The sequence below is a fragment of the Musa acuminata genome, unplaced genomic scaffold (genome assembly GCF_036884655.1).
Source record: "Musa acuminata AAA Group cultivar baxijiao unplaced genomic scaffold, Cavendish_Baxijiao_AAA HiC_scaffold_1144, whole genome shotgun sequence".
NCBI classification, from domain to species: Eukaryota; Viridiplantae; Streptophyta; class Magnoliopsida; order Zingiberales; family Musaceae; genus Musa; species Musa acuminata.
Window position 1 is genome coordinate 60,676 of NW_027021356.1, and position 16,677 is coordinate 77,352.

Here is a 16,677-nt window from a genome sequence, read left to right on the forward strand (position 1 = left end):
ACGTTGTGTAGTACCATCAAATATAAGTGGCCTATAACACTTCAGGCATATATGTTTGGGAAAAATGCCTTTTTCACCCACTTTGCCAAACACTTAGCGAATCACCAACCATTCGTTTTTGTTAAATGTCTTTCTAAAACCACCGAACCCCTTTGATGTGGTCAAATTTACATATTACACCATTCTAGTGATTGTGATCGCTTGAATTCTTGTTAATCATACCAGTGTCTGACAAAGTGGGTGCCAGAAACACACTTTTATGTGTCATAAGTTAATCCTTTCCAATTTGAAGGTCCTACTATATTTTCAATATCTTTTTAATACGATGAAACTTTATGATTTGAACAAACAACTACACTGTTATAATGAAACTTTGTGATGTCAACATGTAACTTTATCCTTTCCTTTTGCTAATTTTAATTTGGCATTTCCTTAGTTATTTGTCTGGTGTGCCTTTGATTGATTGAATATACGTTATTAGTTAGTGTGATAAGTAAATGTTACTAATTATAATGATATTGAATGGTAGTGCTGTCTCAGGATTTAGTTAAAAGATAGGACATTAAATGGAGGTGTTGTCTGCTTTTCTGCAGGAGGTGATTGCCAGATGCTTATTGGAATCCTCAGATGAAAATATCATTTCATTTTTCTATCTTTATTGAAGAAACAGTTTCTTTTTGACACCTTTAAGCATTATGAGTGGGACTCCAAAGAGGCTGCATGAGGAAGGGGGGCATTCTACACCTTTAAAACGACCACTTGAGGAACCTGGCAGATTCTCAACTCCTCCTGGTAAACTGAGTCAACCAGTCGGTAATGAGTTTCACCTTCCCTTTGAACATGGGCAGCAAGGAAGATTGGCAAAAATTCAACGTGTAGAACCTTCTTCACGTGATATTGATAAGAGATCATCTCTGCTCCATCGGCTGCCTGTGTCCTCTATAAATTCTTTAGACAATCCAATAACATCTGAAAACAGGTCAGAATTGAAATGTTCCAAGGATGCAAGAGATGTTAAGAGTGAAAATCGGGAAGCAAAAGCAGATATTAGGGACATGTACACTGATGTGAGGACGGATCCTCAAGGCAGTAAGGCCGATCATGATACAAGAGTTGATGCCAGGGGCGATGAGAAAGAACATAGGGTCGATAGGGGTTGTCATGGTGATTTAAGGAGTGAATTTAAATTTGAGAAAGATACTTACACTGCAACTAGTTCTCATTTGACTTGGAAAGATACTAAAGAACATCACAGGAGTAAAAGATGTTATGATCCTGCAAATGATGGCTTGGAGTCATGGCATGGTTCTCGAAGTGGTTTACAAAGCACTGATGAAGTCGTGAAGGATCCATCAACAGCTGAGTATCTGGATTCTGTTGAAGCTCATGAGGCTGTTGGGGAGAACAAAGTCGATTTAAAAGGTGAAGAAAAATGTGGAGATAAGGACAGGAAAAGGAAGGAAAGGGATTTTGGTGAAAAGGACAAGGATCGAAGTGATCGTCCGAACAATATGCAGCTCAGTGGTGCTAGTGGTGATCGCAAAGATCTGCTGAGAGAAGAGAGAGATGTGGAGAAATCGGAGAGGGAGAGGAAGGATGTGCAGAAAGACAAGGAATGGAATGGGAAGGATCCTTTGAAGAGAGAATTGTCAGCTGTGAATGAAAAGGATAATTTACACCACGAAAAGGAGTTTGTGGATGGTTCTGTTAGAAATTTTGAGCAAGATAATGTAGCCTTTGAACCGAAGAGAGCAAAAGATGATAGTTGGAAAGCTTATGATAAGGACATTAAGGAGAAAAAGAGAGAAAGGGATGTAGATGTTGGAGAGAGACAGGAACAGCAGAGTCATGACAAAGAGCTGGATGATGGATTTGCAGAAGGAGATGGAGTTACAGAAAAAGACAAGGGTATTCAGCCACGCAAGAGGTTTCTGCGACCAAGGGGTACGCAAACACCTCAGCGTGATGCTCGCTTTCGATCAAGAGCACGTGATAATGAGGGGTATGCTTGAATATATATCTATAGATTTGTTTCAAATGGTGTGTTTGTGTGTGTTGAAAATTTTCTTTTGGCACATCTAGTGAACATCCTTCTTTGCCTTGTGTTTTTTTTTCCTATAGCATGCCTGAGATGAAATCAACTTAGTTAAACACTTGAATATGTTTCTTTGCAAGTCACATAGGTTGTCAAGCAAACTTGATAAATCATGCCAAGAACATTAGCAAGCAAAATTGCTAGACCATGCCTTTCGAGGAAATAAATTAGAATGGGTACTATCGGCTCTGCGGTGACATTGTGGTTGATTCTTTTCATCCTAAAGAGGTTCTTGGTTTAATCCCTTGTGGAGGCAGTGCCAAGTATTTCAGACTAGTGGTTTTTCCCGTGGATGATCAATTCCTATTTAATGAAATAAAAAAATAGGATGTGAAAGCTTTACATGTCACAATTCAGTTTATTTGGATTGTCATATTTGTCTTTGCTCAGGTGTTCATTTGTAATATCAGACTGCATTTGTTCTTCTAAAACATTTCTTTACTTCCGTTTTCACATTTTTTTAGGGTTCAAGCCATATTTAAATGTTGATTTTTAGAACTCATGCAAACTGATTAATGGCATAAATCTTTCTTAGATAATGGGGTTTTATTTAATGTTTTAATTCGGTCTCTTTTTCCTCTTCCTTGTTCCTCTAAAGGCGGTGGCGGACTCATTTATTAACATTGTTGTACTTCTTTTACTCTTTGAGTTACTCGTTCAATCTCTGCATCTTTTATAGTGGGTCTCTTTGTACTTTCTCTTGTTCTATTTTGATATAGAGCGCTTCATTTTTCCCTTGCTTTTGGTAAAGCTGTAAATTTAAATGTTGGATTCTTTTCTGTAAATTTAAATGTTGGATTCTTTTCTTGCCACGCATATTGTGTTTTTTATGTATTTGTTTATCTTTATCAATTATATGCTGATTCTTTGTTTTTTTTCTTGCAGATCTCAAGGTCAGCCATGTTATTCGATTTTATGGTTTTAGTGAAATTTTAGTGATGCACATGTCTGATTGAAAGTTGGAACAAACAGGGATGTGTTGCGGGGATAGAGTCATGCATTGGCCTTTAGAACTTACTAACATTTCAATACTACGAAAAACTTGCAATTTATTGTTTACACCTAATGTCTATGGCTATGTTCTCCATTTTCTTTCATAATGATCAATTTTGACTTATTATCCATGATATGGAAAAACATTACTGGTAAGCCTTCATCTATAGTATATAATATTGATAGTAAGCCTTCATTTTGTTTGATATTTAACATGGTAATGAAGTTACTTTTATGTACTTGGTCTTGCAAAGGCTAGATGTATATCTTCAGGTGTACATGCACTTGGTATATTGTAAAGGCTAAAGGCATGTTTGCAGGTCTATGTATAGTATTTTAAAGATGATTTTTTCTGACATATACTGATGTTTTCTTTGCTACTTTACTCAGGGATTGAAACATGCTTCAAATCTGTTTTGCATGCTTATATCCATACAAAACAGGCTATAAAGCTTAATAGTTTTGATAATTTATATTTGAAGTAATTGGTCACCTTTTGCATGATGATGTGATTCTTATGAGTCATTCTCTTTTGGAGTTTTTTCAGGACATCTTTACAAGTTTCTAGTTTCTTTAGAGTTTTTCACTTTGTATATGGTTATATAATTATTCTATTCTGGATTTGATCTATGTTACAAATATTATGATCAGCTAACACCTTGACTAATACAATCATTGATTTATCTGAAACTATCTATTCATGGCTCTATAACTTGTAAATCAGAGTTCCTGTTGTGCCTTTTAGTTGATATCTGTGGATAAGTTTGGATCTCAGCTTGTCAGATGAGTCACTAAATCTTTACACTGATTCCAACATTTTTGTAACTTCGGCAGCTAGTAGTACTCTGTTTAAGTAGGTTGCTGTGTCTGAAATACTTAATCTGTTGAGTGTGCTTCAGCATCTACATCACTTGTAACTCTTTCCTGACATTGAATTGCTATCTTTTGTTGTCTTGGCTTTTCTGTCTAAATTTTGTCTTTTCTTTTCACCAGTTCAAGATAGTGTATTTCGTATCTTTTACTGAAAAATTAGAATACTTCTGATTTATATCTAGACCATCTGAGACACTATCATTTGCATGGTGGTATGCAATATGTACGTCTAAGTACATAAAATCACGAGGGGACATTATATATGGGCATTTTTTGATGTTACTTGACCTAGCTTCTGTCTCGAGCAGAGTTTGGTAGTTGCATTTTTTGTAAGAATTGAACATTAAGAATATTTGTCTTTCTTTTCTTCTTTGATTATGGTAAAACCCTTTATTGGTATCGCTGACCTTTTTTACTCGCGTTTATGCAAAGACACTCAAAATTTTGGCATTTTTCCACATTTGCTGTATTGTGAACAGGTTCCTTTTCATTTTATTTTTGTTATTATTGTCAATTTGTTAGACGTATATCCATAGTTAACATGTATTTTGGTGGTAGTTACTCTTAAGATTGAATTAGAACTGACTTTGAACTGATCTTGTCCAGTGATTTAAAAAGGCGCTCGCCTAGGCGCTCGGGCGAGGCGAGGCGAGGCCCGAGCGCCTCGCTTCATTTCCAGGCGACGCGCTTCAAAGAGGCACCGCTTGGGCGCTCGCCCGAGCCCAGGCGTCAGGCGCTCTGGGTTAAACCATGCAACCGAACCATCGTTTTAGGTCTGGTTCGGTCTCCGGTGCTTTAGTTGGTTCAATCGAACCAACTAAAGCACCGATATCTGCGCGTCTTCCCCAACCTTAACTCTGCTCGTCGTTCACGCTACCGCTGCCGCTGCCACTGTTGTCGCTCGTCGCTGCCGCTGTTTGCTTTTATCGCTGCCCTGCTGTCGTTGCCACTATCGTCGCTCGCCGCTCCCACTATTACCGCTGCCACTGTCGTCGCTCGCTGCTGCCGCTGCCACTCCCGTTTTTCTCAATCAGCACCCTCGGTCTTTCCTTACACTCTTCTCTTCTCTTTCGCTTCTCCTCTTTTGAAAGTATATTGTTAACAGTATACAGTATACTAGTAACAGTATACTAGTAACAAAATTTATATTTATTAGATTAATAATATATTATTTTGATTTTAATACTATTAATATTGATTATGATGAATGACTTTGATGTAAAATTTTATTGTTTTGAATTTTGAAACTTTTTGTTAATGTGACATTGTGATTTTGTATGTTAGATTTTCTTAATTTAATAGCATATTTTTATTTAAAATTTTAAATAATTATATTTATTAATTATATTATATATTTTTATATTTTAGCGTCTCACTTCGTTCGGGCGAGCATCTGAACGAGCGTCTAGCGCCTCGGGCGTTTTTGTCCGTGGCGCCTTTTGGTGCCTAGCGCTTTTTAAATCACTGATCTTGTCTTAGAGCTGTTAGATGCTGGTTGGTTTTAGAAGAATAAAAACCTAGGTTTACTCTTTTCTTAGCAAGTCCGTCTCCAGTTATTATTTGTATTCTCTAATCTGCTATTCTTTTACTGCAGGAAAACCTGAGGCATCTGCAATTGTCTATAAAGCTGGTGAATGTATGCAGGAACTTCTAAAATCATGGAAGGAATTCAAAGCATCTCAGGATATAAAAAATGATAAAACCTTGCAAAATGGACCAATTCTGGAGATTCGAATACCTGCAGAATATGTTACTTCTGCAAATCGTCAAGTAAGGAAACTTTTTTGTTATTGTTTTACTTGACAATATTATCTGTTACCATTGTCAAACAAGTATTAATTAAATTCAAAATATTATCAGAAACTAATTAGTTATAATTAGAATTTATAAAGAAAGATATTAAAACAAATTCATCTAGAAAATTGTTGAACACTACCAGCATTATTACAAAAAGTCATTTTGTACTGAATTTATGCCTTCTTATTACGTTTGTTACAGATGCATAAGCACATTTAGTGAGATATTCCGATGTACATGTTTTCAATTTGTATGCATTTACAATTAGGAACTTTAGTTCCTATCTCAAACCCTATTGCTTTTTAGGATTGATTAGACAAAAAATAATGGAACTACTGTAGGTTATAATCTTTGAATATGGCCTCAAATTATTATATGTTTATAACCGAAAAATAAAATTAAAGGTTGCTTAATAATGAGAGTATGAACTTCGGTATCAATTAATATAAGACAGAGTATAGTGGGTCCACAAAGCAGAGTAGGGCTTGTTGTTGAAGAGATCCAGGGGTTAAATGGAAAACCTGCATTTTGTTTTCTGTTCAACTAAATAGCAACTATATAATTATTGATCTAAAATTGAACCTTTACTTGTTCCCAGGGGTAAATTCTGTTATCAAAGGTTATTCTTTAAGAGAACTAATATTCTGTGATAGAAAAATCCATCAATGCTAAAAAGCAATGGAATACTTGAGAATATATAGCAGGTTAGTAGGAAGATAATAATATGCAATATGAGGTATGCTGCTGGGAGCAGAGGAAGACCATAGAAAGAGGATGAAACAGAAAAGGAGCACCAAGCCACCAGTTTATATCTTGTTACTTCTTTTAAACTCTTGTACAAATTGTGATCATACTTCGAGTACATGTTCCCTCTACTATGTATTTTTCATATACATATATACACACAAATATAGACATTCAAGACTGGTTCCTGCTATTCAAAGGCACAACCTCATAAAAAGATGCAGCCATCATTTACCATTAAAGATATCTAGATCTCCCGTTTCGGGTGAATAAATGACTCGTTAAAGCTTGACTGACACTCTTGAACATGAACACAACTATGGTTATGGCACCATATGACCACTTAGGTAATCATCGAAGTCAGCGATTGAAAATTTTCCAAATGTTATCTGAATAGAAAACTCTTAAATAATGAGTTTGGCTATAAGCCAAGTTGACTTACATGGTAAGATCACAAACCTGCATTACTTCTTAACCAGAAAATTGTTTGTGTGCAACCATGTTGCTGTATTCCTTTGAGTGGTAATCATAGAATTGTAAAGTGTTTGAATAATATTTATAAAAAAGGAGGTAAAGCAAAGTATGCTTATTTTTACTAGTAAAACATGTAATGTTCCCTCAGTGTTGGTTCTTTACGGAATCCATCATTTGCTTTATATTTCATTTTCAATATAGTGCTTCTATAAGTTCCATATATGATTGGTCATCATTGTAAACTAGCCTTTTGGTTCATATATATATGCATATATTTTTCTGACAAGTTGAGTATGTTATCTGCCGTGACTAGGTGGTCATATGTCCCTATTCAATGCACATTGTTTCAATGTGCATTGTTAACAAGTTTCCAACCCTGTGCAGGTAAAAGGTGCTCAGTTATGGGGAACAGATATATACACAAATGATTCAGATCTAGTTGCTGGTATCTATATTATTCTGTTATGTTTATTTGGCTTTTTTTTTTCTTCGTGATGTTTTAAATACAGATCTTATTGGCCAGTTTTAATGCACACTGGTTATATCTCCCCAACATCGTCGCGACCACCATCCTCTATTCAAGAGTTACGGGCTACAATTCGAGTTTTGCCATCTGAAGATTGTAAGTCCATTTACTGAACTTTTTGCATTGTTGTTGGTCATAGTACTGTCTGATTTAGATGCTCTTAGTTTCCCTGTCATTTAGTCGGGTTATATCCTCCTATTGTTTTTTCATTGTATCTGATGCTGCAAGAAATATCTCCAAAATCCATATATTGGTTTCAGTCTGAATGGTACATTAGGTCTAGAAGTAGTTTCTGCTGTTCTAAATCTATGGATAACTTTCCAAACTGAAGTTGGAATAGAATTGTTAATATTCATTTTTTTTTGCACATTTTTTTATCCTTATGGCTACTTGTATTTATTTCATTATCATGCCTCTCTAGAACTATTTCATTATGTTTTGCCTACTTATGTTGCCTGCTTTTTTCTGTTTAGTGCTACTCATAATTATTTCCTACCAATATCACTCTAATACCTGCTTTACTATTTCATTACTAGATTGGTGGTAAACGCTTGTTTGTATGAATAAGCTAGTTTTGTTATCAGATTAAAATTACTATTTTTGAAATTTACTTAATAGTTGTGGCTTTATTTATTGTATTATGGTTTGCTGATTACACTATTCTATGCTCCCACATATTTTTTTGTGTTTTTTATTTCTTTTCTTTGTATAGGCTATACTTCAACTTTGAGAAACAATGTTCGTTCACGGGCTTGGGGGGCAGGAATCGATTGTAGTTTTCGAGTTGAACGATGCTGCATTGTGAAGGTATATACTATTTCCAACTTCGATTACACTTGGTTCATGTTCTACTGACAATGTCATTGTTGCTATTAGTCTTGTTCTAGAATATAAGCTCTAGAGATTTAATGTCTAAAATCATCCATGATTTCACTACTCTCTTTTGTCTGCTTTCACTTTCTTTTACATTTACTGGAATGAACTGTTAGTGTGCGTTTTTCTTCTGAATATATCTCAAATTTGAAATGCATGATTATCTTCAATGACAGAAGGGTGGTGGTACGATTGATCTGGAGCCTCGTCTTACACATACATCAGCAGTAGAGCCAACTCTTGCTCCCGTATCAGTTGAACGAACAATGACAACCAGGGCTGCAGCTTCGGTAAATTTGATGCTACTACTAAAACTTAACCTGAACATGGTTGATTAAGTAAACCATTACTATTGACAGATGTCTGCTGTTTTGGACTAAAAAGTTCTGACATTGTTGTTATCTTTTAATGCTTTAATGTTAAGAAGTATGTGGACCTGCAGACGCCACTATTTAAAAGATTGATGTTGATAACTGAATGAAGTTGATTCTTGATGAGTATTATTAACTCAAATGTGACTTCACCTGTTTTCTAATTTTGGTACTTCATTGTTTCGTTTTATTCTTATTTGTGGTGCTTGCAATGTTCTGTCTTGTCTAGTTGCCTCTTGTTCATTCACATATGTATTGCACTACCTAAAGTTTCTGATATTATTCCACTATGTAGAGATTATGAGATTGATGATCCCCTCATTGAATTATCTGAAGGTTTCTGAAAGATTTATTCTGCTCATGGCTTCAAATATTGATCGAACTAGTATGTACGGACTGGTATTTTCTAGTCTGAGTAAGGATTGGTACTGGATTATATAGCTCGGTATTATATATATATATATATATATATATATATATATATATATATATATATATATATATATATATATATATATATATATATATATATATCGTGTGGTATAGATCAATATACTCAGCATGTTGCTGCTGTGCCTGTCCAACACATTATTGAAAACAGTATTGACCTGTTTTGAAACCTTGTTTTTTCTTGATTCTCTTGTTTTTCGATGATAAAAGGTTCTTGATTTTTTTTATTTTGCAGAATGCTTTGCGGCATCAAAGATTTGTTCGTGAAGTTACAATTCAATACAATCTCTGCAATGAGCCATGGTAATTGTATTTTCACATGTGGGGCATCATGTACTTAGATATTTGTATCACCATGTACTTAGATATTTGTATCTATATATATTTGATGCATATGAACAAATGTTTGTAGCTTCTATACATTATCCAAATTGAGGCAAAAGTTGTGATCTTTCATCAAGTTTGTCTTGAAAGATGTCTACGGGATGGTGCATTACTTAGTATTTGTGTATATGGACTATATACTTTATACTATGTTGAAATGTTGATGCAAAAGAATAAGCATATGACAACTATATGTTAATGTCATATAATCATTCAAAAATATGAATTTAAGTATATGGTACTTAATTTGTTAAAAAAAGTAAAAACATACACTTTAACCGTAAACTTGCTTTTAAGAGTTAGAACTATCTGCTGTTTGTTACTGTCAGATAGATTGTTTAATTTATCTAGTAATAATAAAGTATAAGTTTGCACACTATTGTAATTACATAGTAGTAGACATTGTCTGATTATCCATTCCTTTCAGTTCAAATGGATTTTATTTGCTGGAAGAACCATAATCAATTAATCTTGTCCAAAAATTTGCATATCAATCGTATTGGTGTGTTAATGATATATCAAATGACTGGCCTATACCATGCCATATCACTGAAAAATAATAGAAAAACCAAATTCTGATTGGTATTGACCTATGCGATCTCATTTGGTCCTTGGATAAACCAGTAAATATTGGTCAGTATTTTGTGATCCAATTGGCATTTGAAGCCTTGGTCATATCCTGCTGATTTGATTGTTTATCAGTTGATATTCTTCAAACGCATCATTTTCTTCACCTACTTGTTATTATTGGCGCTCTTATTACCTAGAGGTATGTCTTTGTTTATATTGCATTGTTAATAGCTGTTCATACTGATCTGAATTTAACCTTCACAAGATATATGTGGGGGAGGAATTTGTGCCATCCCTTGGTCATTTCCAGGCTGGTGTTGCCACTGTGTTTTGCCATAGGTGACTAAGGTTCAAGTTATGAGAGTAGCCTCTCCATTTGTAGCATTTCAGTGACACGAGATTTATGCATTTCCTCTCACGTCTGTAGTGAATCTTGTGAAATCTGAGATTCAAACATGTGTTAGTGCTTCTGGGTTCTAGTTTATACTATATTTTCATTGGAGTCATTCTGTTTTTCTTTTGCTGTAAATTGATGGGCCCCAATGGATACAGAATTTCCTGTGTGCATTGTTGATTGAGTCTGTATCAAGTTTCTGCTTCTTTTCGTGTAATGGTATTGATTCACTATGCTTTTATAGCAGGGTGCACTATTAATTAATTTTCTGATTTCTGAAGTGCATGATGCAGCGTTGATTAGCTTAGTTTATTGAGTGGAATGACTTATAAATCATGCTAATTGCTTCAGGCTGAAATACACCATTAACGTTGTTGCTGATAAGGGCCTGAAAAAGCCTCTTTTTACTTCAGCACGACTAAAGAAGGGTGAAGTTCTATATTTAGAGACACATTTCCGAAGGTATGTTCATTTTGAATAATGCTTATTTTAGATGCTGCCTTGTTTGTTGCTATATGTTCCTCTCAGCTAGGACAAATTCTTATTGGGGATATATTTCTATCTTCTGTCAGACATGAAACTTGTAAGATGATGCCGATCCTCATTTTTTTTCTTTGTTGGTTAGGATCAGTACTAAGTCTTTGTATACTATCATGAAATATTTCTCTGTTATGAAACTGCCTAGTCTTTAGTTGTAGCATCTTTTAGTTAGCTACCAGAAATGATGTTGATGCTGGCAAACAAGCAGTTCTAGGGAGGCAACAATCTGAAGTACTTTAACATAAGGTATAACTTTAGGAATTAGGAATCAGGAGGTAAGTTGTCCTTCGTGGAGATTTAGAATGACCAGGATGCTAGGTAGATGTTCCAGACTACCAAGTGCTTATAAGTTATACACAAGAGGAGTAGATGATACCTGGTGGTTAAAAAACTCACCAGATTGTCAAGTGATTTAACTGAAGTTATCACAACAAATGCACCGGCACTGTCTTTTATGTCAACTGCTGTTTGATATGAGAGAACTTTAGCTTTACTAAGATAATCTAAAAGGGAAATATGATCCCTTGGTGCCTATATAGCTTTGAGAGAACTTTTTGAAAGGCTCAGGATGAGTTGTGGGCTCAAATTGGGAGGCAACGGACTGGTCCAACGAGGTGTGAGGTAAAAGCATGGATATTAGAAAGGAGAGGAGTGTAGAAAGGTTTGCCAGTGAATTTCTTTTAAAATTTGTTTTTGTTGTTACCATAGAACCAAAATAGGATGCTTTCTGTAGAAACTGATGAGTTCAGGTATTCATGAAGTTGTGCAAGGTCTTTGCATTGCTTGTTGTATGGAGAATGAAAATGCCGAGTCAACTGGTTTGAGTAGAACAATGTAATTTTGATGAGGAAGTTCTGAGATAGAATTCAGAAAGATGGGATTGGCACGCATAAGTTATTAGCTTCTTGCTGAGTATCCCTTATGTACCTAACTGTCATTTTCAATCGTCTAACATTCCAAGGAAGAAGATCATTGTGCATGCTTTCTATTCAGAGGTACAGTGGAAGGTTGTCAGCTAGGAAACTGTAATATATTGAAACATTGGGATATAAGGTGGGGAATGTCTTGGAGCAAAGAATAATTGAAATAGTGTTAAAAGCAGAGAGGAATGCGGATTTCCAATTGAAAAAAAAGAGAGTAGAAAATAAGCAAGGGCCCACAGCCAACTTGAACTTGCTCCGATGTTTTTCTTCAGTTGATTGTTCTGGAATCACATCAGTGATAACATGAAGGATAAGTCATGTCCTTTGTGTTGTTTATCAATCTGTCACAATTTTTGGAGTGTCACTTCAGTAAACAACAGCAGCAGTACGTAGTGTACTTTTAGTCCCTAAGGTTTGTCTGTATATGTTCAGAATTGGTTTCACTTGAACACTTATCAATCAAAACAATATCATAAATAAAGAACATATATTATGTGGTGTCTATCCTATATGTAATGCTAGTAATTTCTTCCATTATAAAAAGGGATGAGGACTTCAAATCGATCCTTAATATATAAGAAACTTGATGCATTAATTTATAATTTTGACACTGGTGACTGTTTTATTATACATATCTTTTAGGATATCAATAAAATTAGTACCTATACCTTTTTCAAAATCCATCTATCATAGGCTTGTTCAATAAAAATTGTATGCAAAATTTTCTTTTTCTATTTTTTGTTAATTGTCTTAATAAACAAATAGCTTATATGATAAACTTTCGAGCATATAACCATATTTAATTTTTTGGAAATACCTATTTCACATTGTACTCTAATTTCATTTACCCTTTTCCAGAGTTTTTAAAAAGTGAATCATTATTTTAGTTCTCCTATAATCAACACAACTTTAAATGTTTTCCTTATTTTCTAATTCACAAAATTTTGTTACATTAAGCTTTCATCGGGGATAACTTTACAGGCATTACATGTAATGCTATCTACCTTTTGAATATGAAATAAATCTATTTAACTATAATTATGTCCACTTATACAAGTAATCAAATGTGTATCTTTTTTCCGAAGAATGTAGAAAAATTTAAACTTATTCTCTCTCTTTGATCTTCTCTTCAAATCCAAGCCCCCATAAACTCCTACTGTATTCACTATGTTCTTTTCTTGTATGATCATTCAAATCCCCTTCAATTATAAGTTTGCATTTGATTATATTTCTTGAATAATTTTGTGAATGTTTTTCTAGAATTCGATTTTGATTTGATCATCTAGTCCAATTACAGGAGCATAAACTCTAACAACAATTAAAAGCTATTGTCTTGATAGTATTATAGAACTGTAAGTAAAACTATTATATAATAATAATTTTATTTACTCATTAATTAGAAAGTCTTATTGCTTTAGGAGTTTTAGAAGTTTTTTAACCAAATGAGTTGGACACTTTGTTTATCTACAAAGCAATACAAAGCAAGGACAGTGCACAGAACAATACAAAGAAGTATTGAGATTGAAAAATAAAAAGTTTTCCTTGGTCTCTCTTCTCCATTGTAAACTAACAAGCATAGAAATAAACATCCAACCTGTGAATCAAGTCTAATAAAACTGAAGAATAAACAAAAGAAAGTTCCATCTGCATATCCCATTTGTTGAATATAGTTTGTTTCTTCAAGTTTTGTTTCTCTGTAAGGGGTTGCGCAGCTGAAAAAATATTTCCCATGGAAGAAAAGCCAATTTACCATGTAAGTTTAATAAATACAATAACACAAGAAATTGTTGAAGTTAAGGATTGATTTTAGCATATGCTCTACACTTTGGAAGTCATGGAGTTGGCTAGTGATAGAGGCAGTAAGCTATCTTTCTATCTCATCTGAAATTCAACGGTAATCTTGTATCACATGTCTGAATTCCAGATTTAGGTATAGCGTGTTTCAGTTATTTCTTCTCTATACATAATTCTTTGAAGAACTCCTACAGTTTTAACTGTTATATGCTATAATATTGTTTAGCAGTCATCATGTCTTAATCATTTACTTAGTGTTTAACAATTGTCTATGAAGCTATCAAATTTGATATGAGGTTGTTAGTATTGTTAATCCACCGATAGATTTATAACAAGATGGCTAGTTAGTGCTTCCTAAGATGGTACCTGGATGTAGCAGATGACAGTGGAAATTGCATCTGCTAGTTACTACTAGGTTGTTAAATAAATACTATTTAGTTGTGTCAACAGATGATCATTTATAATGACCATCCTTTTAGATGCACATTTATATCTTGGGAAGCTTTATGTATATGCAATTGCTACTTGCACCTTTTTATGTTGGTCTGTTGGACAATCGTACATATATTATTGTAGTCTATGGATTTTGTTAGTTAGATAAACATCATGTTAGAGATGTATCTAACATATGGTATGCAAATATGTTTGATTTATTTACACTTCATCGTGGTTTGTTCTTACAGGTTTTATGTTGTACCTATCATACATAGCCTTAATCTTATTTTTTGGTCCTTTTTATGAAGTGACTGCCATGGCTTGTTTGCTTTCACAGTTTGATATCCAATAAAAAAATAACAAAAATACTTGGTTTCTGTTGTGGTGTTTGAACATAAGGCTTAATATCCAATATTCTTCTCTAGTTTTGTGAAGCAATGTAGAACATTATCTTGGTCAATGATTTTGTTATGAATTTTGCTTCCATCTTTAAATAAGCAAGTCTGAGATTCTTATTATAGAGCTGATCATATCAATGTTTGACCTCTGGTCAATGTCCTAATTTGCATGGATGCTCTTAGTCATGCATTAGAAATCTGAGTCCTCACTGATAATGTTATTTATTGGTTTTCCTGCAATGGTCTCGGTTACAGTTTTGTGTACACAGATGACATGTTTGGCTTTGATGTTTATATAGTACAAATTCTTTATCTATGAGCATCAATGCTTGTCACTTAATAAGATCTCCCAAGTTTGTATGAGTTGTTTTATTGTTTCTTGACTGTCTTCTGGCAGATACGAGCTCTGTTTCAATGGTGAGAAAGCTGTTATGTTGACTTCATATCAAGCGATGGAGTCAGAGCATGAGAAACTACAAAACCATGGTTCACATGTCCAAAATGGGGACAGAAACTCCACAGAACGTGAGAGCATCACTGATGTTTTTCGGTGGTCGTGCTGTAAAAGAGCTTTACCTGAGCAGCTTATGCGATCCTCTGGAATCCCCTTACCAGTGGAACATCTTGAGGTTTGCAGTTGATTCTTTATTTCCTAAGACAAGTGGTAGATAGATTCAAGATACTTTTCTAATTTATGATTGATGGACTTTCTGAGCAAAAGGTCCTTTCTGTCTCAAATTAGTTAGGGAGGCATTAATTTAGTTCTTAACATCTACGGTACCTGATTGAGTTGATATTCGAGAAATTGCATTCCATCTTCTGAGATCAGGTCGATCTTTCAACTACAGTTGAAAAACACTTTTTTTTCCCCCTTTTTTTTCACTTTGATTAGTTATGCATTTTGTAGTGGATTTATGATTGATCCTTACAATTTAGATGGTGTGAGTTCACCATTCACGTCTGTGGTGATAGAAAATTTATTGGCGTGTAGGATGAGTATGCAAGCTAGCTAATGTTTCTATCTTGCAGGTATTGGAGGATAATCTGGATTGGGAAGATATTCAATGGTCACAAACTGGCGTATGGGTTGCTGGTAAAGAATATGTGCTTGCTCGAGTTCATTTTCTATCACCAAATTAGTGATGCATGATACGCTCACTTGAATTCTTTAATAATTCATGTAAAATATATATAGGCGTGGTATCCGACTACTTGTAGTTGTTACTATATTTTCTTAAGTGATAGTTTATTGAGTCTTGATGTATTTGATTCTTAAGCCTATGTTAAATGGCCAGTATTCTTGTGTCCCGACCTCATATTTTCAAGTGATTAGGTTTTCTTGAACTCTTGATTCTCTTGCTTGTCGTTTTTATTAGTATCTAGTTTACGTGCATTTTAATTCTTAATTTCTCTAAATTGTCTCTAAGTAATCAGGTATTTTGGATTTTTTTTTGTTACTCTGATGCATTAAACATTTAGTTTCATTACAGATCTCTCATGTCATTTTTTTATATTCATTTTTTTTCCTCATACATTAAGCATAGAGTATCTTTTTTTTTTATGATATGACATGAGATGTACTTGGTGTCAATATTTTAGATAAGGTACATTGCCCAAATAGGTGGTTTCGTGGATTATATAACAAGCATCTTATTTTCTGTAATAATTTAAGATTAGATATCTTGTTGGTTAGCATAGCTAATAGGTGTCATGTTTGAATTAAGAGTGCCTTCTATCTATTATGTTTCATCATAGACTGAACAATTTGGTGAATTATTTTCGATGCCTTCAGACATACCCCCTGACTAGAAGAGGTAGGTACATGATTCATACTGCCACTCTTCTCTAAATGATCCTTTGCTTTAAAACTCTACATAGGAAATAAAAAATAATAATAATAATAATAATTTTGAATATGAACTTATAAGAGATCTTGCAATGTTACAATTATCATTTATCATAAATTTTAGATGGGTTGCTCACGAGTGGAAGTAAATTTTAGATGACTTATAAGTTCACAGTATTATTGATTATTGTCAAGGA

General features: G+C 34.1%; 1 protein-coding gene across 1 annotated transcript; it reads left to right on the plus strand.

Moving 5' to 3' along the window:
- Window positions 1-574: 574 nt before the first annotated feature.
- LOC135671606 (uncharacterized) lies at window positions 575-15,978 on the plus strand. The gene is made up of 11 exons (XM_065179807.1): window positions 575-2,002; window positions 2,981-2,988; window positions 5,556-5,731; window positions 7,361-7,421; window positions 7,500-7,598; window positions 8,215-8,309; window positions 8,552-8,665; window positions 9,432-9,499; window positions 10,896-11,006; window positions 15,032-15,263; window positions 15,664-15,978. The coding sequence occupies exons 1-11, from the start codon at window positions 696-698 to the stop codon at window positions 15,772-15,774; spliced, it is 2,382 nt and encodes a 793-aa protein (XP_065035879.1). The 5' UTR covers window positions 575-695; the 3' UTR covers window positions 15,775-15,978.
- The last annotated feature ends 699 nt before the right edge of the window (window positions 15,979-16,677 follow it).